The 27,075-nt window shown below is 41.3% G+C and overlaps 1 protein-coding gene across 3 annotated transcripts in view; it reads left to right on the forward strand.

The window, feature by feature from the left end:
* Positions 1–27,075, forward strand: part of LOC109916756 (regulating synaptic membrane exocytosis protein 2-like) — a 913,938-nt gene that overhangs the window by 767,903 nt on the left and 118,960 nt on the right. For 2 of the 3 annotated variants that reach the window (XM_048595803.1, XM_048595804.1), the window contains one exon: positions 26,585–26,826. In XM_048595803.1, the coding sequence (XP_048451760.1) occupies positions 26,585–26,826 (242 nt within the window). The remainder of the gene's footprint in view (positions 1–26,584; positions 26,827–27,075) is intronic. The other variant, XM_048595802.1, reaches the window with a different exon arrangement.

The raw sequence follows: 27,075 nt of genomic DNA on the forward strand, positions 1-27,075 counted from the left end.
ACACACACACACACACACACACACACACACACACACACACCCTTCTGTGTCTGTGTGATATCAACCATCAAAACAGGTTAAATGGTAGTGGCAGAGTTCATGACATAGATGACATAACTGACCTTTCGCAGCTAATTTTCCACTGTCATTCTGAAAAATGTATAGGATTGTAGGAGTACAGGAATATATGGAGAAGGATGATGCAGGATTTTTTTTCCTTGTTTTTAAATGTCCTCATGGATTGGACTAAAGTATTCCAATATGTTAATAATAGGCAGTACATAACAGAAACAAGTTCTGATGAAGTGTCATCTAGAATTGAAACATTTGCTTGCTTTCTCTCCATAGATGCTGCCTGATCTGCTGTGATCTCCAGCATTTTTGGTTTCAAGTTCCTAGGATTATTTTGTTACTGACAACACATTCAGTCATGGATTGGAGACTAAGATGTGAATCTTTCGGTTATGATAAGTAGCCAAGAGAAAACGGGACTACGTATAGAGTAGGTTACATCACTTTGTTCAGAAGATGCAACGTACAAAATAATTGATTTAACCTGATTAAGGCCATACAAGAACAATAAGGGTGCAACTTTCCCATATGCTTTGAATTTATCTGTTCAAGTAGCTATGCTGGATAACGCAGGAAAACGCCAGATTTGTTCTTGATCTTATTGAATTCGCTAATCTCAGTTAAGGCAACAATGGAGGCCGGGGGGGATGGGTGGTGAAAGTAGCTAGTGTTTTCCTGCCTGTAGTATTAAGTCAATGTAGGTGTAGTCTGTTTGAAATTCCAGAAGGTGCCATGTCGAAAGATAAAAAGCCATGATGTTCAGATAAGATATATTGCCTAACTAATGGAAGTGGAGAGTCAGGAAAAATGGGTCACTTTCATGTTAACAAACTATAACTAGTGGACAGTCGCAGGACTCCGTGCTGGACCTCAACTATTTAAGATCTATATTAATGACTCGGATGGAGGGACTAATTGTAGCATAGCCAAATTGGCAGATGATACAAAGATAGGAAAACAAGTTGTGAGATGTTTACAAACAGTTCACAAAAGTTTAAAGAAAGGTTAAATAAGTGGCCAAAATTATGGTAGATAGAGTATACTGTAAATTTACCCAATTTAGTGGGCAGAATACAAAAGCAAGATATTCTTAAATGGAGAAAGATTACAGAATATTGTATACAAAAGTATCTGTATGTCCTTGTACATGAATCACAAAATGTTAGCATGCGAGTCAGCGAGTAATTAGAAAGGCAAACAGAATCTTGGACTTGGTTGTAAGGAGGAATGGAATATGGAATGCAAGTAGGGCTTGGTAAAGCTCTTAACAGAACATTGGTAAAACCTCACCTAGAGTACTGAGTGCAGTTTTTGTCTCCTTATCTAAGAGAAATATAATTGTATTGGAAGCAGTTTAGAGATGGTTGACAAGGTTAATTCCTGAGAATTAATTCCTGAAGGGCTTGTGTTATAATGAAAGGTTGAGCCTGCATTCATTGGACTTTTAAAAAAAAAAATGAGGCGTGATTTTATTGAAAGATTTAAAAAGTCTGAGGACACTTGACAGGGTAGATGCTGAGAGGATGTTTACTCTGTGGAAGAATCTAGAAGTAGGGGGCACAGTTTCAAAGTTGGCGATCTCCCATTTATACATAGATAACAAGATGTAGAGCTGGATGAACACAGCAGGCCAAGCAGCATCAAAGGAGCAGGAAGGCTGACATTTCGGGCCTAGACCCTTCTTCATTTTCTGAGTTGTCTTTTATGAAACCAGATTATAGCAGAGAGCCAAAGGGACTCTTGTGGTGCAGTGATAGCGTCCCCACCCCTCATCCAGCACACCCCAGTTCCAAGTACTATCTGCTCCAGTGGTGTGCCATAACATCACTCAACAGGTTAATTAGGAAAAAAAGTCTAGCAAGGAGCCAACACCTTAAGGAGAGCAAAGGAGGAAAAAAAGACCAAGTGATTATTTTTGTGTACAAGAAAAAAAAAGTGAACAAACATTTTACAGGTGAAGTCAAAATAATTTCAAATATGACGGATAATATGAGGGACAACTCAGGACAGGCAGTAAATGTTGGCCAGCTAGTGATGCCTATGTCCCCTGAGTGAATAAAAAAAATCTAATATCCATCCTTTAATATGGACTTCGAATTGAAGTACAGTGTTTTCTTCCATTCCGAGGCTTGCAGACATTATATTGTATTTATTTCAGTAGCTTAAAAGTTTAATCTCTCTGTAACCTGCCAAATATGTTGTAAACTAAGTGAGAATTGTCAACCACGTCATGATTTTCCATATATTAAAATGAAGTTTTAGTCCAAACAATAGGTCACTGTTGTAGACTTTTGGTAACACTAAGGTTAGATACAATGGTGGACATTGTCTTTCTGGTCATTGATTTACTAGGCATATTTGCTCTACTATAGAACAGATGAGACTAAATCAGATTTTGAATATTATCTGGGCTTAGGTGGCAGCAATTTTGCCACTAAGTCAGAAAGTTGTGCATTTTTTTTTATTCATTTGTGGGATACGGGCGTCGCTAGCTGGCCAGCGTTTCTTGCCAATCCCTAATTGCCCTTGAGAAGGTCGTGGTGAGCTGCCTGTCTTAATGCAAGTCTTAAACCAGGTTCATCCTATGTGAGGGATGAATCTTTTAAGCATCTAACTTCCAATGAAATATTTAATCAGGGCACCACGTGGCTGTTGTGTAGTTCATATGGATCACAGTGATATTTGAAGAAGACAGGGTACAATTCCTAGTAATTCTCCCTTACACCAAAGCCCCGTCATATTTTTGATATCTGATTAAGATATTACATTTAGTTTACGCTTCTTTGTGTTAAATTCAAGGAATCACATGTATAACCACACAAAAACTTGGAAACAGTTGTAAGCCTTTAGCCCTTGAGCCTGTTCAAACACGCTATCATTGCCATAATCAATCATTATTAACTTTTGTTTACTGTTACTTGCTCTTCATTACAATGGAAATATACAGCTTGAAGGAGACCATTCTGTCCTTTGCACCTCTGCATTCATAAAAGAACATTATAGCTAAATGTCAGAGAAGAGACGAGAGTCGCTATGTTTGAGATCAATGCATCATTGGATGAGATATAACATCAAAGAACTCTTGTAAAAAATATTGTCATTTGGCCCAGGGAAAGCACTCTAATCGCTGAGTTAATATTGGTACAAAGCACGATTAACGTGGTTGGCATCAGTAGGTCATCATAGCTCCAGGAGCCAGAGAGTCATGGAGGTCTACAGCACAGGAAGAGGCCATTGTTGTTTCAAACAAGATTATGGTGTTACCTCTGTCCTAACCAATATTTATTCCTCAATAATATCACAGAAATAGATTATCTGGTCTTTTTCACATTGTTGTTTGAAGAAGTTTCCTGTGCACAAGCTGGCTGTCACATTTCCTGCAAGACATTAATTGGCTGTAACGCTCTTTCAGACATTCAGCAAAATCTTGAGTTCACAGCCACCAGCGAGAACCCTGCAAGAGCACTGTGAAGCCTCTTTTCAGTAAAGTGATGTACCTATTGGGTTTGAGAGATAGTAGGAACTGCAGATGCTGGAGAATCTGAGATAACAAGGTGTAGAGCTGGATGAACACAGCAGGCCAAGCAGCATCATAGGAGCAGGAAGGACCCTTCATCTAGGCCCGAAACGTCAGCCTTCCTGCTCCTATGATGCTGCTTGGCCTGCTGTGCTCATCCAGCTCTACACCTTGTTACCTATTGGGTTTGATAGGCTAGTGGCAAGACTTGCACCAGAAATAAAGACCCCAGGGTTAGAAACGTGGCCCAACAGGCATTCAGAGTCTGGCAATTCTAGTAAACAGTCGGCGAGGCTGAGCATAGCCACTCAATCCCCAGCTGCATGAAAAGAAGTGGGATTGAAAAGTGGGGTGTAGGATCTACAGTGAGGCCTGGGGCTGGGGGCAACTTCCAGCTGTTCCCCCACTCCCTGATGTGAGTCTTGCGAACAGACACTAACTGCCTTTAAATGAGGGAACCATCCTCCGAGATACCATGAACAAATATTCCAGGATTTGCACCTGGTCCAACCTGTATGGCATGTTTCCCCACCTCCTTCACAGAATCTCTCCAAATCCAAGAAAATCCAGCCTATGATGTTCCAAGTTTTGTTTTTAAAATTCCATTCCATAGTCCTGTAGTCATCTTCATGAGAAAATTTAAATACTACTATGAATTTATTTTTATATACAAATGTAGGTGCTGTTTCTAATTGTTTCAAGCTATTCTTCGTGAAGCTCAATTTTTATTTATATTCCCTGAAATGTGTATTTTACTTTAGTCATAATGGCAGTTAATGGTGAATGTTAAGCAATGTTGCCTGTTCTGATCAGACATATTCTTGCAGTTTTCATCTCATGACTTTACTTCCACCCTCCCCAGCAAATCAAACAGCAATCTGTTCTCCCATTTCCAGTGTTTTATAAACATTAAAGTGAAATGTTCAATGAAAATGAAATAAAGAAAGCATTGTAATGATAACATTGAATCAGCTCACGATTAAGAGGCAAAGCTGGAAATATTCCACTCCTGACTTTGCTGCAGGCCTTGGTTTCAACCTGGACAGAGGAGCTGAACTTCTATAGTAAGGTCAGAGTGACTGCCCTTGATGTAGCTTTTGACAAGTATCACATCAAGAAACCCAAAAAATTAAAGACAATGTGAAGTGAGGAAAAATCTGCACTAGTTAGCGTCGTACCTAACATAAGAGAAAATGGTTGGAATTATTGAAGGCCTCCAAATCTCACTGAAGGAGTTCCTCCGGCCTCCCTACTGTCCTAGGCCCAACCATCTTCAATTGGTTCATCAATGACTTTCCTCCATGATACAGTTGCTCGGTGCTGATTTAACAGATTTCAGTACCATTTATAGTTCCTCAAATACTGAAGCAGTCTGTGAAAATACAACAAGATATGGACAATATTTAGACTGTGGTAAGTGACAAGTAATGTTTCAGATAAGTGCCAGACAGTAACCAAGAAGAATCTGACCATCTCCCTCTGACATTCAATTGCATTACCGTTGTTGAATCTCACATTAACATCATGTTTGAGAGTTACCATTGACCAAAAACTTAACTGGACGAGTTATTGTAAAAGCTGACTCTACAAGTGCAGGTCAGAGGTTGTAACTTCTACAACAAACAGCTCATGTTTTGAATCCCAAAGCCTGTCCTCGACCTGCAAGGCCCAAGACACGAATGTTGGGGAATACTGTTGTCTAGATGACTGCAGCTCCAGCAACCTAAAGAAGCTCAACACGATTCAAGCAAAACAGCTCAATTGATTGACAACCCATCCATAGCCTTAAAAACTCAGTACTTTCTCCTTTGACACACACTGGCAGCAGTAAGTGCCATTCACAAAACCACTGTAGCAACTTGGCAAGGTTCTTTCAACAACACCTTCCAAACTTGTGATCTCTACCACCCGGAGGTCTAGAGAACTAGGCAAATGGGAACACCACCTCCTGCAAGTTCCCTTTCAAGTTACGCAACATCCTGAACTGGAGTGTATTGCTGTTTTTTGCTGTCGCTAGGACAAAGTCCTAGAACTCCCACCTAGCACTGTTGATTCACCTATACCACATGGCCTGAAGCATTTCAAAAAAGTGACTGGCTATTACCTTCTCAAGGACAGTCATGTAGATGCAATAATGTGTCAGCAACGCACTCGGAAAAAATGAACAAGAAAATACAAATCATTAAATTTTGTCTCACAGCTAGGAAGTCCATTTAAGAACAAGTGGTTTCATTTCTCAAGAGGTAGACTTGAAAAGTGGGGATATTATGCTAAACCAGAATTGAATTTTGTCAGATCATATTAACATCCTGCATAGAGTTTTATTCATCAAATCTTAAAAAAGGGTATTGAAGCACTACAGAGGGAGCAGAGAACATTTACAAGGATGTGGGTATATCCCTTCGGAAAGGATTATCAGTCTCTTTTTGTCTTGAAAGATTATGAAAGATTTTGATAGTTTGGATACAGAGAGAATATTTCAACTTGTGTGAAAGAACATAAACAGACACCATCAATTGTTGACAACAAAGTGTGGAGCTGGAGGAACACAGAAGGCCAGGCAGCATCAGAGGAACAGGAAAGCTGACGTTTCGGGTCGGGACCCTTCAGAAAAAGCTGTGTTCCTCCAGCTCCACACTTTGTTGTCTCTGACTCCAGCATTTGCAGTTCTTGCTATCTCACCATCAATCGTTGATATAGTCGCCAGTAATCCTGTGGTGAATTCAAATGAAACTTTTTTTTTTAACTCAAACAATGGTGAGAATGTGGAACTTGCAACCATTGAGAGTATTTGAAGCAAATCATATTGGGCCATTTAAGGGGAGGCTTGACAAGGACACAAAGATGTGAGAAAGGCTCAAGTCAGGTATAAATGCTGATATACTTAGATTGGACCAAATGGTCTGTTTCTGTGCTTGATAACCTTTATAATCCTACGTAATGTTAATATACTTGAACTCCCAAATCTCTACACTGTTCTACTTTCCTAGTTGATCCCTCTTTAGCAACCATTAAATCCTTAGTTCTGAAGTGGTTGACCTCAAATTTGTTTAGTTAGCCGTGATCTCAGTCACTCTGGGAATGAAACAGAGTAGTAAATTGTTGTTTCAGAATTTCTGGAGTAAAATTAATTTTAGATTATTTTCTAGCTGGCCCTCATATATTGATAGAAATATTAAATTGCTATTTGACATTCACAGAATGCCAGGGGCTAAACATTGGGCTAAGCTGTTTTTCAGCTCCAAAGCCTGAAACCTGCTCATACCAAGTGGAGAGAAGCACCACACAAATTTAGGTCTGCACTGAGCACTCAATTGCCTGTGGGGATGCCAGACCTCTGTGTTTCCTATCTGCAACAGTGTTGCCTCTGTTACCTACCCTAGTCAATACGTAGCACGTATACAAACAGGAGGCTGGAGGAACACAGCAAACCAGGCAGCATCTGGAGGAAAGGAAGAGTCAACGTTTCGGATATTAGCCTTCTTCGGGGTGGGGGACGGTAATGGAATGGTGGTGATAGGTGGGCACTGGTAGTTGGTTGATTGCTGGAAGAGAGAGTCAGAAGATGGAATGGAAGGGAGGAGGTGGGGCTGAAAAGGGAGCCCCAGGATGAGTGGGAAGGTTATTTGAAATTGGAGAACTTAGTGTTGAGTCCTTTGGGCTGTAGGATGCCCAGGCAGAAGTTAAGGTGTTGTTCTTCAAATTTGCATTCCGAGTCACAAATTTTTCGATTAGAAAATGGCTGCCTGAGTGAAGGTCTAATTAAAGATTTTCAGGAAGGCAAGGGACTATCAAAGGGGCCAAGGCCCCTTCACATGTTGACCAGGAAGCGATTTCACGATTTGCAAGGGTGCCCAGTGCGACTTACTTTACAGGCAAAAGTAGATGCAGAAATCAGGAGGCTGGAAAGCAAAGGGATTGTCAAACCAGTGTAGTTTGCGGAATGAACAACACCAGTGGTACTAATTATGAAGCCTGATGGCTTGGTTTGCCTTTGTAGGGATTTTATGCAAACTCTAAGCCATTTCTCACAAATGGATAAATACCCAATCCTTCGTATAGAGGACTTATGTGCAAAACTGGTGGGTGTGCTGTCTTTCATAAAGCTGGACATGAGCCAAACCTATCTGCAATTGAGTATAGATGAGTAGTCCAAGAAAGAGGCCACAATTAATACCTATCAGGGTTTGTACCAATATACAAGATTGCCCTTTGGGGTATCATCAGCCGACGCACTTTTCCAGTGGACAATGGACAACATTTTACAAAGGCTACCCAAGGTAGCCATTTATCTGGATGATGTACTAACAACCGGGAAGACCAATAAAGAGCACTTACAGAACTTGGACATAGTGTTTATATGTTTCTCCCAGGCGTGCGTACACCCTAGAAGGGAAAAATGTGTGATCTATGCACCCCAAGTGACCTACTTAGGCTACAGAGTCAACAAAACCGGGTTACACCTGTTGGAAAATAAAGCGAGAGTGATGAAAGTAGCCCCGGCTCCCACATATGTACTGGAGCTTAGGTCTTTCCTTTAGTGAATTATTACAGGAAATTTATACATAACCTGGCCTCAGTCTTTGCAGCCTTACACCTGCTATTGAAAAAGGGTCAGCCTTAAAAACGGTTGTGTAGCCAAGAAGTAACCTTTAAAGAAGTAAAAGCGCAGCTACAGTCATTTAGGGTGTAGGCCCGCTTTGATCCTAGGCGAGAGTTAGTGCTGATATGTGATGCCTCCCCATATAGTATGGGGTAATGCTGGCTCACCGGTGACCCAACAGAGAAGAACGCCTGATAGCGTATGCTTCCCGGCCGCAAATACAGCCAGATACAGATTTTGCTGTTCATCTATGGTGTGAGAAAGTTCCACCAATACATCTACGGATGTAAATTTGCAATAGTAACGGACCACAAAGCCCTGCTAGGACAACTTAAAGAAGACAAGGCCATGCTGCCAATAGCTTTGGTCAAATTCGGTGGTGGGCTCTTATTTTCAGCACGTTCAATTATAAGTTGAAACTCCATCCAGGAGGCCAAGAGGCAAAAACTGGCTACTGGTGGTGCCTCTCCTGGAAGACCCTGCTCTGGTTTTAAACTTTCTGGTACCTTTCTGGTCACTGCTGACAATATCGTCCGTGGACACAAAATGATCCCGTTCTGGCAAAACTAAAACAGCTTGTAGTAATGGGGGAACAGAATGACCATCACAAACAGGATTGAAATCTTCCTGGACCCAGTGAGATCAGATCAGTGTAGAGGACGGCATATAACTATGAGGAGCAAGACTGATTGTCCCGAGTAAAGGTTGGCACCAGATACTGGTTAAAATCCACTAGGGTCATCCAGGGGTTTCCAAAATGAAGATGTTGGCAAGAAGGTATGCCTGGTGGCCAGGATTGGATTCTGAAATAGCTGCATTGGTAGGGCAGTGCCCAGAAGAACAAAAATTATCATTGGCAACACACCTACATTCATGGGAATAGCCACGTAAACCTGGACTTGGTTACACATTGACTATGCCGGTCATTTCATGGGTGCAATGCTTGGTCATTGTGGATGCCCATTCAAAGTAGTTGGATGTGCATAGAGTTTATTTGGCAGACTCAGGAATGACGACTGAAAAACTGCAAGTATTGTTTGAGATACATGGACTCCTGAAAGTATTGATCACGGAGAATGGGATGTCATTTACCAACACGGAATTCAAGTATTTCCAAAAGTTGAATGGCATTCGCCAAGTTCGGACAGCTCCATATCATCTATTGTCCAATGGTCTGGTGGAAAGAGCAGTTCAAACGTTGAAGACTGGCTTAAAGAAACAGCCCATAGCTTTACTCGATACCAAACTGTCCTGGTTCCTGTTTGATTATTAGACTACCATCACGCAACTACAGGGATAGCATCAGCAGAGTTGCTGATGGGGAGAAGACACCATTGCGTCTCAGCAATGATATCAGAAGTAAATGCCTGGACCATCAGTCGAGGACATTCTGAACATTGCAATGCATCAGGGAAGGGATAAGCTTCCTGAGCACTTTGGCCAGGAGGCAATCACACACCTCAGGGTAGGTACTTCAGCTTTGGTCTGTAGTCAAGAACAGGATCGAGTGAAGCAGATATGGGAATCCAGAGCTTAACACAATGAAATTGCAGCACTAGTAGTTGTCCAGGTTATAAAAGTCAAGAGTTTTTACAGTACAGAAAAATGCCCTTCAGCCTATCAAGTCCACGTCGGTAATCAAGCATCTATCTATTCTAATCCCTTTGCATTGTATACTAAGGTTTTCAAGTGCTCATTTAAATACTTATTAAATGTTTTGATGGTTACTGCCTCTATCCCACTTTTAGGCAGTGAGTTCCAGATACCAAAACATTCCCCAAATACCCTCTAAATTTCCTGGTCCCTACTTTAAGCCTATGCCCCCAGTTATTAACCCTTCTCTTCAGGGGAACAGTTTCTCCCTATTTACCTTATCCATGCCCCTCTAAGTGTGTACACCTCACTCAGGTCCTTCCTTCTCCTTCAGCCTTCTCTGCCCTAAGGAGAAAAACCCAACCTAACTTGTCTTTCTTCATGGCTCAATCATTCCAGCCTCGGCTAAATAATCAAGTACTGGGGTTGGATTTCATGTCTTGTTTTGAGTGGCTTGATGCCATATTATAAATTTGGATTCTTTACAGACTGGTTAAGGCGAAGGCAAAGTCAAGAACTATCTTCAGGTTTAAATTTCAAAGTAACAGTATTTATTATACATTAATATTAATTATTGTTCTACATGGTAATCCAAGAAATCCCATGACCAGATGTACAGTTATGATAATTAATTTTTAATCTATCTTTGTTCATGTCCATGTGTTCTCAATACAGTCTCTTTCCAGAATGTTCTGTCTCCACCCACACTATGACATTTATACTTAGTAATATCTACCTTCATGGCATCATTGCAGGATTTCTTCAGGGTGCTGAAGCTCACACACAACAAGCAGAGTTAACAATTTGAGTCTGGTATAGGTTATTTTTCAGAATGAATTAAAATGGTAATTTGGTTTCTGTCTTCACAGGTGCTGTCAGATTTGCTGAGTTTCTCCAGTGCTTTCTATTTTTATTTCGGATTGTTAGCAAAACAAGGGACAGAAATTGGATTGAAATTAGCTGGAGAGAACCGTGCTAGCCCAAATTCTCTTATCCGCAAAAGGTATGCAGTGCAAGGCTACAAAATTCTGTAAGTCCCAAAATTAGTTGAAAAGGTTGTGATGCACAAATAATTTGTGCCTATTAACTCTGGTCACATGCAGTAAGCAATCTTTCTGCTGCCTGCTTATTTAAATGAATATAAGATGTGGCCACTGCGAAACATATGATTGAATCCCTATAAGCCTCAATTAGGTGTACAAGGTCTTGAGAGGCTAGCATGAGTACAGGGTAGGTTGTACTACTTAAAGCCAGCCTGCAATTCTTAAAGGGGAGGTAAACTTTGGCACGTTGGAACTGCTGTCATGTTCTAATCCATTTGTGGTTCAAACAGTTAAGTACAACATCAGTTGTAACAACACCCCACAAATCCAATATGTCTACCTTAATCTTTGTTCAACTCACAATCCAATATGAGAGCTCAGGTGCATCACACTTCACAATCCTACATTTATGTAACATATTGTAGTTTACCTACAAATGTTTTACATATTCTACCGAATTCTGAAATGCATAGAAAAGTGCCAAAAAACTGCAATAATCCTACCAAGTGGAAAAGATACAAAGAGCAGCAAAGGTTGACAAAGCAAATAGTAGTAGTGGTACATTATAAATCACTTGGTGTGCTTGAGTCACTCTTGCAAAGTTCTCTTTTTACATGTATGTTGTAGTCTGAAGCTGTGCTTAATAATGGTAGAGGCTCCAAATTACTTTCTATTACATGGCTGACCAGGAATTTCTCCCACTATTACTGCTTGCCATTCTCAACAAGAAGTAATCAGCAAGGTAACTATATAGAGAAGTTAATTCTGTTAAAGTGTGTGATTTTTATCCCAGCAATTTAAAAGGAGTACATGAGAGCATTATGGATGCACTGACCACAGTATTCCAAAGTGTCCTCAATTCAGGATTCACTGTGTTGGAAAATTGTCACTCCACTATTTAATAATGTTGGCAGAGAGAAACCAGGAAATTAAAAACCAGTTAGACCAACAATTGTTTTTGGTAATTATGAGAGGGAATAATTAAGGAAATGGTAATCAGTTTGGTGAAGACCTCAAATTTTCGGTTGATTAGTAAGATTGCTTGTAGATCTGTAAATGGTATGGTGTGGCAGATGAATTTGATGGTATTTTTTGAAGAGATGACTGAAGCAGTGAACAGGGCAATGCCTGTGTATGTTATTTCAAAAGGCATTTGATAAACTCCGTCATAAGGGGCAGTTAGGTAAAGTTGAAGCTGTGGAAATTAATCCATTAAGGAAATTGGCTGACTAGAAAGTGATGGAGATGGAGGTATGGGCAGGTCTCAAACTGTCAGGATGTGACTTGTGGTCCCACCACACTATCTTGGGGCCTCAATATTTCACTGTATTTATTAGTTACATAAAACATGGGACAAAATCCACATGTACAATTAGCCAGTGACTTAAAGATAGGCAGGCAGTAAAGTCAAGTATAGATTACCAGATGACATGACTAAATTAACTGAATGAGCAGAACTATGGCAAATGGAATTTAGTGTAAGGAAACATGAGATCATCTACTTTGGATCTAAAATGATCGAATACATTACTTTTTTTAAAGCTAATAACGGTGAACATCCAAAGAATCTAACGATTCAAGATACACAGATTATTGAAAGAAGCAACTTCAAAAAGTAATGAAAAAGGCCAATGGAATGCTGGCCTTTATATCTAAAGGAATAGCATACTTCGTATGTCAGTTGTATAGTCCCTCTGTAAGCACTACACCTCAGGCAGAATATAGTGGTCTTGGAGTGCATGCAGAATTGATCTACCAGCATGATGCATGGACACAATATGTTAGGCTATCAAAGGAGATTGTAAGGGTTGATTTAATCACAGTTTTCAAGACATTAAGAGGAACAGATTTGGTAAATTAGGTGATACTATTTCTTCTAGTAAAGGAAATCAGGACAGGAGGCAAAGTTAAAGAAAATAGAACCAGACCTTTTAGAAGTGAAAGTAAGAAATATTTCCTGCAAATATGGTAGAAGTTTGGAAAATTTTTCCACAGTTTTTATTCATTTATCGATAGTTATTAAAGGATATGGGCAAAGGTGGTATGCAAGATTAGGTCTCAGATTATTGTAAATCACAGTTCATCAAAGATATGTAAAAGTGACATCAGAAAAATAGTTTGGAAACAAAAAATTCACTTGGCTCTTCACAAACTGTCTTGATCATTTTGTTACCATGCTTACATAGCTCACATAAGCAGTTTTAGTAATACCACTGTTAATATCATGACCAAACTAATATCTCATAGAAAATTGCAACAAATGACTGTCACAGTTGTTTTTTAACTCATTCATGGGATGAGGGCGTTGCTAACCGGGCAGCATTTATTGCCCATCCCTAATTGCCCAGAAGGCAGTTCAGAGTCAACCACATTGTTGTGGGTCTGGAATCACATGTAGCCCAGACGAGGTAAGGATGGCAGTTTCCTTCCCTCAAGGACATCTGTGAACCAGATGGGTTTTTCCAACAATCGACAATGGATTTATGGTCATCATTAGCCTCTTAATTCCAGTTTTTTTTTATTGAATTCAAATTCTACCATCTGTCGTGGCAGGATTCAACCCCAGGTTCCCAGAAAATTATCTGGCTCTCTGGATTAACAGTCCAGCGATAATACCACTAGGCCATTACCTTCCGTAATTCTAAGAAGAAATCCTTGCCTAAATCATAGTCAGACAATATATCCCATGTTCAGCAGAAAAACATTTTAACTGATTATATGCTTATCCCACAAATAGTGCAGCATGAACAAACATACAAGTAATCTAAACCATCATTTCCCCACTCCTGCACATCCTAGATGCAATTTACTCTGGCCCTGAGGAATGGACTGGGAGCTGAAGCAGGGTGCACTGAATTAGGTTGGTAGAAAGGAAGTGAAGTTGCTTCCTGACTCCCAGCAATTCAGTCAGAAATGTCAAGGATAGCCTTCTGCCTAGAGACCAACTGAGATCATTAAGCAGGTAGGGAGGGGCCTCATTTCACCACTTAGTAGTCTGTCTTTGAGGCCATGCAGTAAAAATATGGTGGCAGTCTTTGTGAGCTTGGGGCATGTACCTTTGCGATCCGTCATCCTCTAGCCCATGGAGGACATCGTCCCCGAAGGCTAGGGTAAACACTGCTGTAATACCCTCTTGCCCTGTGCAGCAATCCTTCTTTCATCCCCCCTCACTGGAGACTTTTTGACTGGTCTGATCTACCTATCTGGGTTTCTTGACAATCAATAGCCACAACTCGTCGTGGTGCAGCTGGAACTGAGGCACTGCTAGCAATTAAAGCCCCAATGCCAGGCACTGTATTCTTTGACAGGCCATTGGGACTCCTGGACATGGCCACAGCACATTTACCCCCAGCTTTTTGATATGGTGTTGGTACCACTGCCTTTGAATTCAGCTTTCACTCTTTTTTCCACAGCTCATTATCTAGATATTATTTGCACAGTTGCTTTAGAACGTTCAACAGTATTGTCACTGATAACCCTTATTTATTGTAAATCAAAATTAGCAGCAGCACTATTAATTAAAACAATGCAAGCATAAGAATTAGGTGCATCAACATGTTCGTCACAAAAGTACATGTTGGCTTCCTTCTGAACAATGATATCCACCAGCTCCCACATCTAGTCTGATCCAATACAGTGTGAATGTTTTCAATTTCATGTAAAAGTGAAGTCCACAAGCACTGCTTCAATTTAAAGGCTGAAACCATTGAAAACTTGTACTCCATTTCTCTGATATAACAAGTGGTCAGAAGAAGGGTCCAGACCCGAAACGTCAGCTTTCCTGCTCCTCTGATGCTGCTTGGCCTGCTGTGTTCATCCAGCTCTACACCTTGTTATTTCAGATTCTCCAGCATCGGCAGTTTCCACTATCTCTGAATCAATTTTAACTCCATTTCTCTGTCTCCTTCCCACGAATGGCAACATTGATCTAGATTATCAACTTTCGTTCTCAGGGTGCCAGTTTAAACATTGTTGGTATGGATCAGCAAGTATTGATAGAATTGCAAATTACCACATTTTGAAGAAATTAATTAGAAACGTAATACTCAACTTCCCAATGTAGGTTTATTTGTATTTGGTAGCCAATAGCAATGTGAAGAAAGCTTTTTATTTAATGCAGTGAGTAGTTATTTCAGTTTCTGGTTAACTCCAACTCCCCAGGATTTTGATACTGGGGCATTTATCTATAGCAATACAATTGAACACCAAGGAGGTATGTTGAATTCTCCCTTGTTGGAGAAGGTCATTGTGTGTCACTTGTGTGGTGCAAATGTAACATTCCACATATCAGCCCAAGCCTGACTGTTGTCCAGACTGTATTGCTGTATATGGACACGGGCTGCATCAGTAATTAAGACAGTGGAAATGTGAACTAAATACCTCAGTGGTCTACTCAATGACATTTTATGTGACAAAAAGACTTTTGCTTTTTGCGTGATGCATCAGTACTGTATGGTCACTAGGTAGCCATTGATGCCCAATAACCAACCTCTACTTTGTCTTGGTGGCTCAGACACAAATGGTGTAGTGGTCTAATATTGAATGAAGGTGGTACTGGGTCATTTACGTATATGATAGACTGTGTAGGCTCACATATGGGGACGTTGAGAGGATGGAATCACTTTTATTTGCAAAATATCTCTGAAATGCAGGCACCTGTGAAGTGGCATTTGTGGGTTCTGTTCCCATGCGAAATCCTGCAATCCTGGCAAAGGTATATCTTTGCTCTGCCTGCTTCCATCCAGCAAGAAAGATGGGAATGTATTTACTTGCCTTGCAATACAGAGCCTCAGTGAGCTATCTTGTGCTGGTGAATCGGGAGATGTTGGAGACATCATTGAGTGTTGGAATGTGACACATAGATATTCATGACCACAGTAACCATCCTTACTGTGATCTAAGACTGCATTTTACCCTGCTGCAAGTGGCATATTACAGTGAGGATCCCCTCAGTGAGTGGAAACGTACTGCCCCTGGTTTGGAAACCCTATTTCTGGTTCTGATCAGACAATAAATGCACACCTACCTTTCAAGGAGCTCTCTGTGTGAACATAGAACAGTACAGTACAGGAACGGGCCCTTCGGCCCACGATGTTGTGCTGAATATGATGCCAAATTAACTAATCCCTTCTGCCTGCCCTTGGTCCATATACCTCTATTCCTTGCATAGTCATTTGCTTATCTAAAAGCCCGTTAAATGCCCCTGTTGTATCTGCCTCCACCATCACCCTAGATTAGAAGTCTTCCCAGCTGAAGCAGTCTAGCTCAGTTCAGGAATCTAAGCAGCCATCAGTGGATTGGATTGATGTTGTTGCCAAGTCCCTTTTTGTATACTAGCTAGTCTACTCCAAGAATTAAAGATGCAGAAAGTATTTTAGCAAATGCCAAGAAAAGATCATAGATCATAGAATCCTGGAATCCCTCCAGTGTGGAAACAGGCCATTCAGCCCAACAAGTCCACACCGCTTCTCCAAAGAGCATCCCAACCCAACTCATTCCCCTATCCCTGCATTTCCCCATGTCTAACCCACCTAACCTAAACATCTCTGGACACTATGGGCAATTTAGCATGGTCAATCCACCTAATCTGCACATCTTTGGACTGTGGGAAGAAACCGGAGCACCCGGAGGAAACCCACGCAGACACGGGGAGAATGTGCAAACTTCACACGGACAGTCGTCTGAAGGTGAACATGCTAAGTGGATGAGGGAATAGGGTGCCAGGAGCATGAGGAATGGGGTGCCAGGTATGTTGGTAGATTGGGTCCCAGATGGATGAGGGTGTGAGGATGCCAAAGGGAGAAGGGTACAGTTGGGTAAGAGAGAAAGGATGGCAGGTAAGTTGGTGAGTGCTTTGCATAGGTTGGATCAGATGGGGATGATGTTGGGGATTTTCCCATTTGGTGGTGGGTATGCATGGATAGTCTTAAAGATTGGAGAAGAGGATAGGCCTGGCACAGAAGGGAGAGGCCAAGAGAATTTTGGGGTTGTGGGTATTCCTAGGAGATATAGCAGCTTTTAACTGTTTTAATTTTTCCTGACAAAGTGTTAAGTTGCAACCTTCCAAAGTCTCCAACTCGAATTCAGATTTGAGGATCTTTTTGGATTTCCAGATTCAAGGTGAAGTTTCAGCTTCCTGGGCCATTATTGCGTAGTCAATGCATCAGGGCATCTGAGGGGCCTTGTTGCACAATTTCCAGGGTATGCACAGTCTCTGAAGACTGGAAGATTTGGGCCATTGTTCATCATTGAGATTCAGATAACATGTTTGCTGTCTGAACAATTGCAACAGATGTGGCCTCCTGTTGAGAACACTTTGCATCTCCTCCTCAAACACCTGCTCCTTTTCCCAGAAATGTGTCCTCCTTCTCAGCTGTACCACCCAAGTTTCATCTAGCAAATGGAGCACAGTGATTCCAGAATGAAATGTTTTTGTAAACTGGGTACTAAAGTCCAATTTGGTGAAAATGGAAATGTGATGCATTGGGGGGTGGAGGGGAAGAAGGTGTTGCTTTTGATTCTTAATGATTTATTTTCAGTAGCCTTCAGGTGAGTGTTCTTCTTAGTGAGGAGAATGTATCTTAGAACATAAGAGTATAACACAGGAACAGGCCCTTCAGCCCACCGTGTCCATGCTGACCATGATGCCATTCCAAACCAATCTCATCTGTCTGTAACATCCTATTTTCTGTCTGTTCAGGCGCCTGCTAAATGTTTCTGAAACTTTGCTATTGTATCTGCTTCTACTACCTTCCCTACGCGTTCCAGGCACCTACTACTGTCTGCATTAAAAAAATTTCCCCTCTCACCTTAAACCTATTCTCCCTAGTATTTGATGTTTCCACTCTGAGAAAAGGTCTCTGACTATCCACCCTTTCCACACCTCTCATAATTTTATTGCCTCTATCAGGCTGCCTCTCAGCCTTCAACAATCTACTGAAAATAATCCAAGTTTATAGGTCATCTTCTTATAACTAATACCCTCCAAACCAGGGAGCATCCTGGTAAACCTCTTCCGCACCCTCTCCAAAGCCTCCATATCCTTCCTAGAGTGTGGTGATCAGAACTGCACACAATACTCCAAATATGACCAGACTAAAGTTTTATACAGCTGCAACATGACTTGCCAATTTTATACTCAATGCCCCGACCTATGAAGGCCAGCATGTCATATGTCTTTTTTACCACTTTATCCACATATGTTGCCATTTAGAGGGAGCTTACAGGGACCCGGGTTCAATTCCACCCTTGGGTGCCTGTCTGTGTGGAGTTTGCACATTCTCCCTGTATCTGTGTGAGTGAATTGGCCATGCTAAATTGCCATAGTGTAGAAGCCAGATGGATTAGCCGTGGTAAATACCAGGTTAATGGGATAAGTTGAGCGGTGGGTCTGGGTACGCTGCTCTTCAGAGAGTCAGTGTGGGCTCAATGGGCCAAATGGCCTGCTTCCACACTGTAGAGGTTCTATGATTCTATGACTGTACAGATTTGGACCCCAAGATCGCTCGGTATCAGTGCTTCTAAGTGTTTTGCTATTAAATTTAATCTTGCATTTGGCCTTCCAAAATCCGTCAGCCATTTCTCTGCCTAACTTTACAACTGATCTATATACTGATGTATCCTTTGACAATATTCCTCTCTATGCCCAACTCACCAATTCTTGTGTTGTCTACAGACTGACTAATCAGACCACCTGTATCACAATTATCTAAGTTATTTATTTATATTACACATGATAGAGGTTCCAGCATTGATCCTTGTCGAACACCACTGGTCAAAGACCTCCAGTCAGAAAACCACTCATTTATGACCATCCTCTGTCTTCTATGACCAAGCCAATTTTGAATGTAATTTACCAACTCACCATAGATCCCATTTGACTTAATCTACTGGACCATCCAATGAAGGAACATGTTAAATACTATAGTAAAGTCCATGTAGACTATGTAGGGTATCCACTGCCTTATCCTCATCAATCATCTCGATCGTTTTCTCAAAAAAAAACTCAATAAAATTTGTTAAACAAGTCCTCAGCCCCCACAAAGCCATGTTGACTATCCCTAAAGTCCATTATTTTCCAAATGGGAGTAAATCCTGTTTTTAAGAATCTTCTGCTCTGCAATAATTTCCCTACCACTCATGTACGACTCGCTGGCCTATAATTTCCTACGTTATCCCTGATGTCTTTTTTAATCAAAAGAACAACATTAGTTATTCTGCAGTCATCTGGGATCTTGCCTGTGGCTAAAGAGAATACAGAAGATCTCTGATTGCCCCAGCAATCTCCTCCCTTGCCTTTCCCAGTATCCTGGGATACATCCCATCGGTTCCTGTGGACTTATCTACCTAATTGTTTTTCAAGATACGCAGCACCACTTCCTTAATATCGATAGGCCCCAGAATATCAACATGCCCCCTCCTTAATCTTAACATCGTCCATGTCTTTCTTCTTGGGGAATAACAAGGCAAAATTCTCATTAAGGACCTCACCCACTTCCTCTGGCTCCCTGCACATATGCCCTCCTTTGACTTTGACTGGACCTATCCTCTCCATAGCGACGTTCTTGCTCCTAATATACATACAAAATGCCTTGGGATTCTTCTTAATCCTATCTGCTAAGGACATTTCATGGCCCCTTTTAGACTTCCTGAATCCTTACTTAAATTCTTTCCTGCTTCCTCAAGAACCTTATCTGATTTCAGTTTCCTCAACCTTACATATGCTTCTTTTTTTCTTTTTGATTGAACTTTCAATATCTCTTGTCATCCAAGGTTCCCAAATCTTGCCATCCTTATCTCTCATCCTCACAGGAATATGTTGGTCCTGAATTCTGATCACCTAGTCTTTAAGAGATTTCCATGTGTCAGGTGTTGAATTGTCCTCAAACAGCTATCCCTAATCTAGTTTCCTCAGTTCCTGCATGTTGTAATTAACCTTTCTTGAGTTTAGCGCTTTCACCTGAGGACAGGGTTATACTTGTCCATAACTATCTTAAAACTTACGGAGTTATGATCACTACTTCACCAACTTAGAAAATAATTAACTAATCAAATAAATAAAAAGGATGGAAAGACATGGTTAAAAAAAATAGTATATCCATGACAGCAGCTTGTGGGATTTCTTTGAAAGCATTGTGATCCTAGAAACCATATCTGCAGCAACTCCCCAAGACTTGACGAATTCAGCTCAGAGTTGCCAAGCTGCAGTCCTTGAAGAGGATCAGGAAGGAAAAAGTCGACATGGATATTTTGTTCCAGAAAGCTTTTGCACCTTATTGATTAAGTAGAACCGTATACTTTTCCTTAACATTTGATCTCTCACAGTGCAGCACCTCACACTTAGACTAAACTCCATCTGCCATTTCCTCCGCCAATTTCTGCAACTGAACTATATCCCGCTGCATCCTTTGATAACCTTCTATACTATCCACAACTTCACCAATCTTTGTACAGTCTGCAGACTTACTAACCCACACACCTACATTTTCATCACAGTCATTTATATATATCATGAACAGCAGAAGCCCCAGTACAGATCCCTGCAGAACACAACTAGTCACAGACCTCCAGCCAGAAAAACATCCTTCCACCACTACCCTCTGCCTTCTATGGGACAGCTAATTCTGAATCTATGTGGCCAAGTCACTCTGGATCCCATACATCTTAATCTTCTGGAATCAGCCTACCATGAGGGACCTTGTCAAAAGCCTTCATAAACTCCATGTAGACATCATCCATTGCTTTACCCTCATTGATTACCTGTATTACCTCCTCAAAAATTCAATCAAGTTAGTAAAACGTGACCTGCCTCACACACAGCCATGCCAATTGTCCCTAATTAGGCCATGCTTTCCTACATGAGCGTAAACGCTATCCCTAAGAATTCTTTCCAACAGCTTCCCAACCACCGATGTGAGACTCATCGGTATATAGTTCCCTGAATTATCCCTATTTCCCTTCTTGGGCAGGAACAACATTAGCTAATCAATAGTCCTCCAAGATCTCTCCATTGGATAACGAGGATACAGAGATCTTGGTCAAAGCCCCAGTAATCTCCTCTTCTTGCCCCTCTCAGTAACTTGGGGTAGATACTATTGGGCCCTGGCGACTCATCCACCTTAATGCTCTTCAAGCGACCTAACACCACTTCTTTCTTGATCTCAAAATGCCCTGGCATATTAGCATGCTCCACACAAACCGCACTATCCTTCTCCTGGGTGAATACCAACGCAAAGTACTCACTTAGGATCTCGCCCACATCCTCTGCCTCCAAGCACAAGTTCCCTCTTTATCCTTGAGTGGTCATACATTTTACCTCAGTATCCTCTTGTTTTTAATTCTCTTTAATCCTACTTTCTAAGGTCATTTTATGGCCTCTGTTGCTCTCCTGCTTCCCTGCTTGAGCTCTTTCCTGCTTTTTTTTTTGTATTCCTCATGGGCCCTGTCCGATTTTAGCTTCCTAAACTTTACATATACATTATGTAGATCCTTTCCTTATTGGACCTCCCAAAATGCCTCACCTCACCTCATCTTGCACTTGTCAGGTTTAAATTCTGTCTGCCGTTGCTCTACCCAATTTGCCAGCTGATCAATATCAGCCTATAACCTGAGACCATCCTCTTCACTATAAGTAATGCCACCAATGGTCATGTCTTCTGCAAAGTTATTAACAATATTTTCTTCATTCACATTCAAGTTGTTAATGTACATAACAAATAGCAAGGCTCCCAGCACCAATTCCTATGGTACACTGCTGATCGTAGGCTTCCAATCACAAAACATCCCTTTGCCATCCCCCTTTGCTTCCTGTTTGCAAGCCAATTTGGATCCACTTTGCCAACTGCCTTGAATCCCAGTGGCTCTTACCTTTTGGACCAACATTCCATATGGGGCCTTATCAATGACCTCACTGAAGTCGATGTAAATTGCCACAACTGCCCTACACTCATCAATATATTGAATCACCTTTTGAAAAAAATGCAAATTTGTCAGACAGGATCTCTCTTTAATTAATCCATGGTGACTAACCTTCATCCAATTCTATCCCTTAGTATTTTTCCAATAATTTCCCTACCATTTCAGGATAACTGACCACAAGTGAAGTGTCAAATGACTTGACTATAGTTAATGTAGTTCCTTTGTTTCAGAAGGACAGTAGAGATAAGGCAGGTAATTACAGACTAGCGAAGTATAAAACATCTCCACCAGAGCCCCAGAAATTTCCTCCCTTACCTCCCATAGCAGCCTGGGATATATCTCATCCAGCCCTGGGGACTTATGCACATTTGTACCTGTGCGAACATCTGATACCTCCTTATTAGTCTTGACATATTCTCGAACTTCACCATCCCAACTGAAACCCCCAGCTTCAATATCTTTTTCCTCTGTGAAAACAAATTAAATGTATTCATTTACGACATGACCCACATCCTTCGGCTCCACCACAGGTTCCCTCTTTGGTCTCTAATAGGATCCATTCTTTTCCCAGTAACCCTCTTAACTTTCAAAATACTTCTAAAAATCTTTGAAGTTTTCCTTGAGTCTATCTGCCAAAGATATTTTGTGGCCCCTCTTTTCCACCCTCTACACTCCCCATACTTCTGAAGAATCCCTCTTGTTTTTAATGCACTGCACCTGACATTTGGGAGGCGATGGCCTTGTGTTATTATCACTAGACTATTAATCTAGAGACCTAGGTCATGTCCTGGGGAACTGGGTTCGAATCCCACCATGGTAGATGGTAGAATTTGAATTCAATAGAAAATCTGGAATTAAGAGTCTAATAATGACCGTGACTTCATTGCTGATTGTTCGAAAAAAAGACATCTGGTTCACTAATGTCCTTTAGGGAAGGAAACTGCCGTCCTTACCTGGTCTGGCCTACATGTGACTCCAGACTCTCAGCAATGTGGCTGACTCTTAATCTGCCCTCCGCGCAATTAGGGATGGACAACAAATGCAGGCCCAGCCAGTGACACCCACATCCACGAACAAATATTTAAAAAATTGCTCCATTTTCTTTCTCAAACTCTCAAAATCCCTTGATATCCATGGTTCCTGGACTTGCTGCACTTGTTCTTTACCCTTAGAGGAACATGCTGACCCTGAATTCTCATTATCCTACTTTTAAAAGATTCCCACTGTCCAAATGTAGACTTATCTGCAAGTAGCTGTTCCCGGCCTGTGTTGGCCAGACCGTGTCTAAAGACATTGAGAATGGTCTTCACCCAACATAGACACTTCTTCACTATCCTTACCTCTTTGTATAACGACTTTGAAACATACAAAGTTATCGTTACCAGAATGCTTGCCCACTGAAACTTCAGTTCCCTGACAAGTTTCATTCTGAAGATTAGGTCAAGAACTGCCTCATTTCTAGTAGGCCTATTTACGTACTGGCACAAAAAGCTCTCCTGGACTTTAAATTTTCACCCAGTCTAATCCTTTCACACTAAGGTGTCCTAGTTATTGTTAGCCAAATTGAAATCCCTTACACCTATAACCCTGTTTCTCTCACACCTCTCTGTGATTTGCCGACATATCTGCTCCTCTATCTCCCACTAACTGTTGGGAGGCCTGTAGTGTAATCCCAGCAAAGTAATTGTCTTGCGGATGACACCAAAGTCGGTGGAGTTGTGGATAGTGCAGAAGGATGTTGTAGGTTACAGAGGGACATAGATAAGCTGCAGAGCTGGGCTGAGAGGTGGCAAATGGAGTTTAATGCGGAAAAGTGTGAGGTGATTCACTTTGGAAGGAGTAACAGGAATACAGAGTACTGGGCTAATGGTAAGATTCTTGGTAGTGTGGATGAGCAGAAAGATCTCGGTGTCCATGTGCATAGATCACTGAAAGTTGCCACCCAGGTTGATAGCGTTGTTAAGAAGGCGTACAGTATGTTAGGTTTTATTGGTAGAGGGATTGCGTTTCGGAGCCATGAGGTCATGTTGCAGCTGTACAAAACTCTGGTGCGGCCGCACTTGGAGTATTGCGTACAGTTCTGGTCACCGCATTATAGGAAGGATGTGGAAGCATTGGAAAGGGTGCAGAGGAGATTTACCAGGATGTTGCCTGGTATGGAGGGAAGGTCTTATGAGGAAAGGCTGAGGGTTTTGAGGCTGTTTTCGTAAGAGAGAAGAAGGTTAAGAGGTGACTTGATAGACACATACAAGATGATCAGAGGATTAGATAGGGTGGACAGTGGGAGCCTTTTTCCTCGGATGGTGATGCCTAGCACGAGGGGACATAGCTTTAAATTGAGGGGTGATAGATATAGGACAGATGTCAGAGGTAGGTTCTTTACTCAGAGAGTAGTAAGGGTGTGGAATGCCCTGCCTGCAAAAATAGTAGACTCGCCCACTTTAAGGGCATTTAAATGGTCATTGGATAAACATATGGATGATAATGGAATAGTTTAGGTTAGATGGGCTTCAGATTGGTTTCACAGGTCGGCGCAACATCGAGGGCCGAAGGGCCTGTACTGCGCTGTAATGTTCTATGTTCTATGTTCTTATTTCTAAGCTCCACACAGCTGGATCATTTGAAGAACTTCTAGGACATGTTCCCTCATTACTGCAGTGATGGTTTCTTTCATCAATAATGCAATGCCTACACTTCCCTTACGTCCCCCCTGTTGTGTCTGAAGCTTCTGTACCCTAAAATGTTGAGCTGTCAGTCCTGTCATTCCTTCAACCATGTCTCGGTTATTGCAACAATATCATATTTCCACGTGCTGATCACTGCTCTAAGTTCCACCATCTTACCAGTCAAGCACCTTGCATTAAAATAGATACAATTCAGTTTTCTATTAATTACATGCTCTTATCCATTTTTGAGACTTAATGCTGAGCTTTTTTATTTTTGAAATTTCAAACACAATCCACCCTTGCCAAACATTCTGTAGCATGTTTCTCCTGTGGCGGTTACTGCAAAATGATGTGAAGTTGGAGTTCTGACTACTTATTTTCTGACCTCTAAAGCAAAGGGGGCTATATGTAATAACTGTAATGTTTTCCTACTCATGCCCATGTAGCAGAGCTGATCTTGGTAAAAGAACCTAAAATTTTTCTGGTCTACGTGACTCAGCTATTGAGTAGAAAAATTCAAGACATCAGAAGAGTCTTAATGTAAAATTTTAAATAAATTATTAATACTGCTAATGTGCAACTTAAATATTTTTAGATATCTCTGTATACGATGATGAGCATTTTCTTCCCAGTATGTTGAGTTGCTTTTCATTCATTCAGGTTACATGGATATCGCTGCTGGGAGAGCATTGGTTGCCTGCCCTGGAGAAGGTGGCGGAGAACTGCCGTTTCAGTCCTTGGAATGTAGGCGCACCACATTACTGTTAGGAAGGGAGTACCAAGACTTTGACCAGCAATAGTAAAGGAGTAGAGCTTTGTTTCCAAGTCAGAATGGTGTGTGGCTTGAAGGAGAACTTGTAGATTATGATGTTCCCTTGTATCTGCTGCTGTTGTCCTCCTAGGTTGCAGGAGTCATGGGTCTGGTAGATGCATTGGTGAAATACTGCAGTGCCTCTTTTGATAGTGCATATTGCTGCACTGTGCATCAGTGGTGGAAGAGCTGAATGTCAACAGTAATGGGTGGGTTGCCAATCAATTGGGCAATCTTGCCTGATTGGTGTCAAGCTTCCTGAGTTTTGTTGGAGCTACAATCATCCAGGCAAATGAGGAGTATTCGATTAGACTCTTGACTTGAGGCTTGTAGATGGGCGGACAGACTTTGGGAAGGTAGGCAATGAGGTACTAACCACAGAATTGTGAGCCTCGGACCTGCTTTTGTAGCCACAGTATTTATATGCCTGATCAGCTCAATTACTGATTTATGGTAATCCCCAGGATATTAATAGTGGGGGATTCAGAGATGGAAATATGATTGACCATCAAGAGTCAATAGTTAAATTCTCTCTTATTGGAGATTGCCATTGCCTGACATTTGTACAGCATGAGTGTTACTTGCAGGTTTTCAGCCCAAGCCTGGATATTGTCCAGGCCTTGCTGCATTTGGACATGGACTGCTTCAATATTTCAGGAGTCATCAATAGTGCTGAACATTGAGTAGTCATCAGCAAACATCCCACTTCTGATCTTATGATGGAGGGAATGTCATCAATGAAGAAGAAGCAGAAGATGGTTGGGCATAGGGCACTGCTCTGAGGAACTCCTGCATTAATCTCCTTGGACTGAGATGATTACATTGTGTTCTTTAAAAAAGAGCTGTGTACCCATATCAAGGTAAAAAATGCAAAATGTAAGCTTCACTGATTGCCAGGCCTTTTGCAGTACCAACTGAAATCAACATTGAAAATGGGCCCAGATACTTTAGGAATACAAAGAATGGCAAATCAAAACAGTTGGACGTTTCTAATGCATTTATTTGTCTGCTACTGTTTCAGGATGGATTTGAGCAGGGTTACAACCAATACGAATACCTTTTTGATTATTTTCTGTATCATATTGTGATAAACTTGAAACACTCATAAAATCAACTGCTGCATGTCTGCAAAGTTTCAAATGAATTTATTAGTCACTTCAATCAAGGCTAGAATTCCTGAAGTTTAGAACAGTATAATAGAGATGCAAGAGATTACATTTCGTTCTGCAGTGCCTTGTAGCTGAGTTGCTTCAGTCTTGCATTTCCCTGAGCCTCTAGCTGAAACATGTCCTTTTGTATCTTCCTCTTTCCTTTTTCTCTGTCTTTTTGTTGGTGTTATGTATCTGTACCAACGGCTCACAGTGTATTTCCATGTAAACTGCAAAGCAATCAGATGGGGACTTCCGGAAAGAATATGACGAAAAGCACCAGTGTGATTGGAGATATGTACAGCATGGAGAAAAATGATGGCAGCCAGTCTGACACCGCTGTGGGCACTGTTGTAACGGGTGGGAAGAAGCGACGATCCAGCATTGGCGCTAAAATGGTCGCTATCGTAGGTCTCTCAAGACGTAGCCGCAGCACTTCACAGCTAAGCCAAACAGGTAGGTGCAACTTTATTTAAAGATTTACATCACCATTGGACAAGTACATTATAAGTTGCACATCTGTAATTTTGAACACAAATCACTAACTTCTGGATCAACTGAATACTGGTTACACTAATGATTTGAGTCTGTTTGCAGTGTTGTACTGCTGTGCTGTTTTGTAAGCAACAGTACATTTGAATAGGAACGATAATTTGGAATTCTAGCTCGGAACTGAGTGTGAACTTCAGAATTTGTTCAGTGAAG

The sequence above is a fragment of the Rhincodon typus genome, chromosome 4 (genome assembly GCF_021869965.1).
Source record: "Rhincodon typus isolate 14 chromosome 4, sRhiTyp1.1, whole genome shotgun sequence".
NCBI classification, from domain to species: domain Eukaryota; kingdom Metazoa; phylum Chordata; class Chondrichthyes; order Orectolobiformes; family Rhincodontidae; genus Rhincodon; species Rhincodon typus.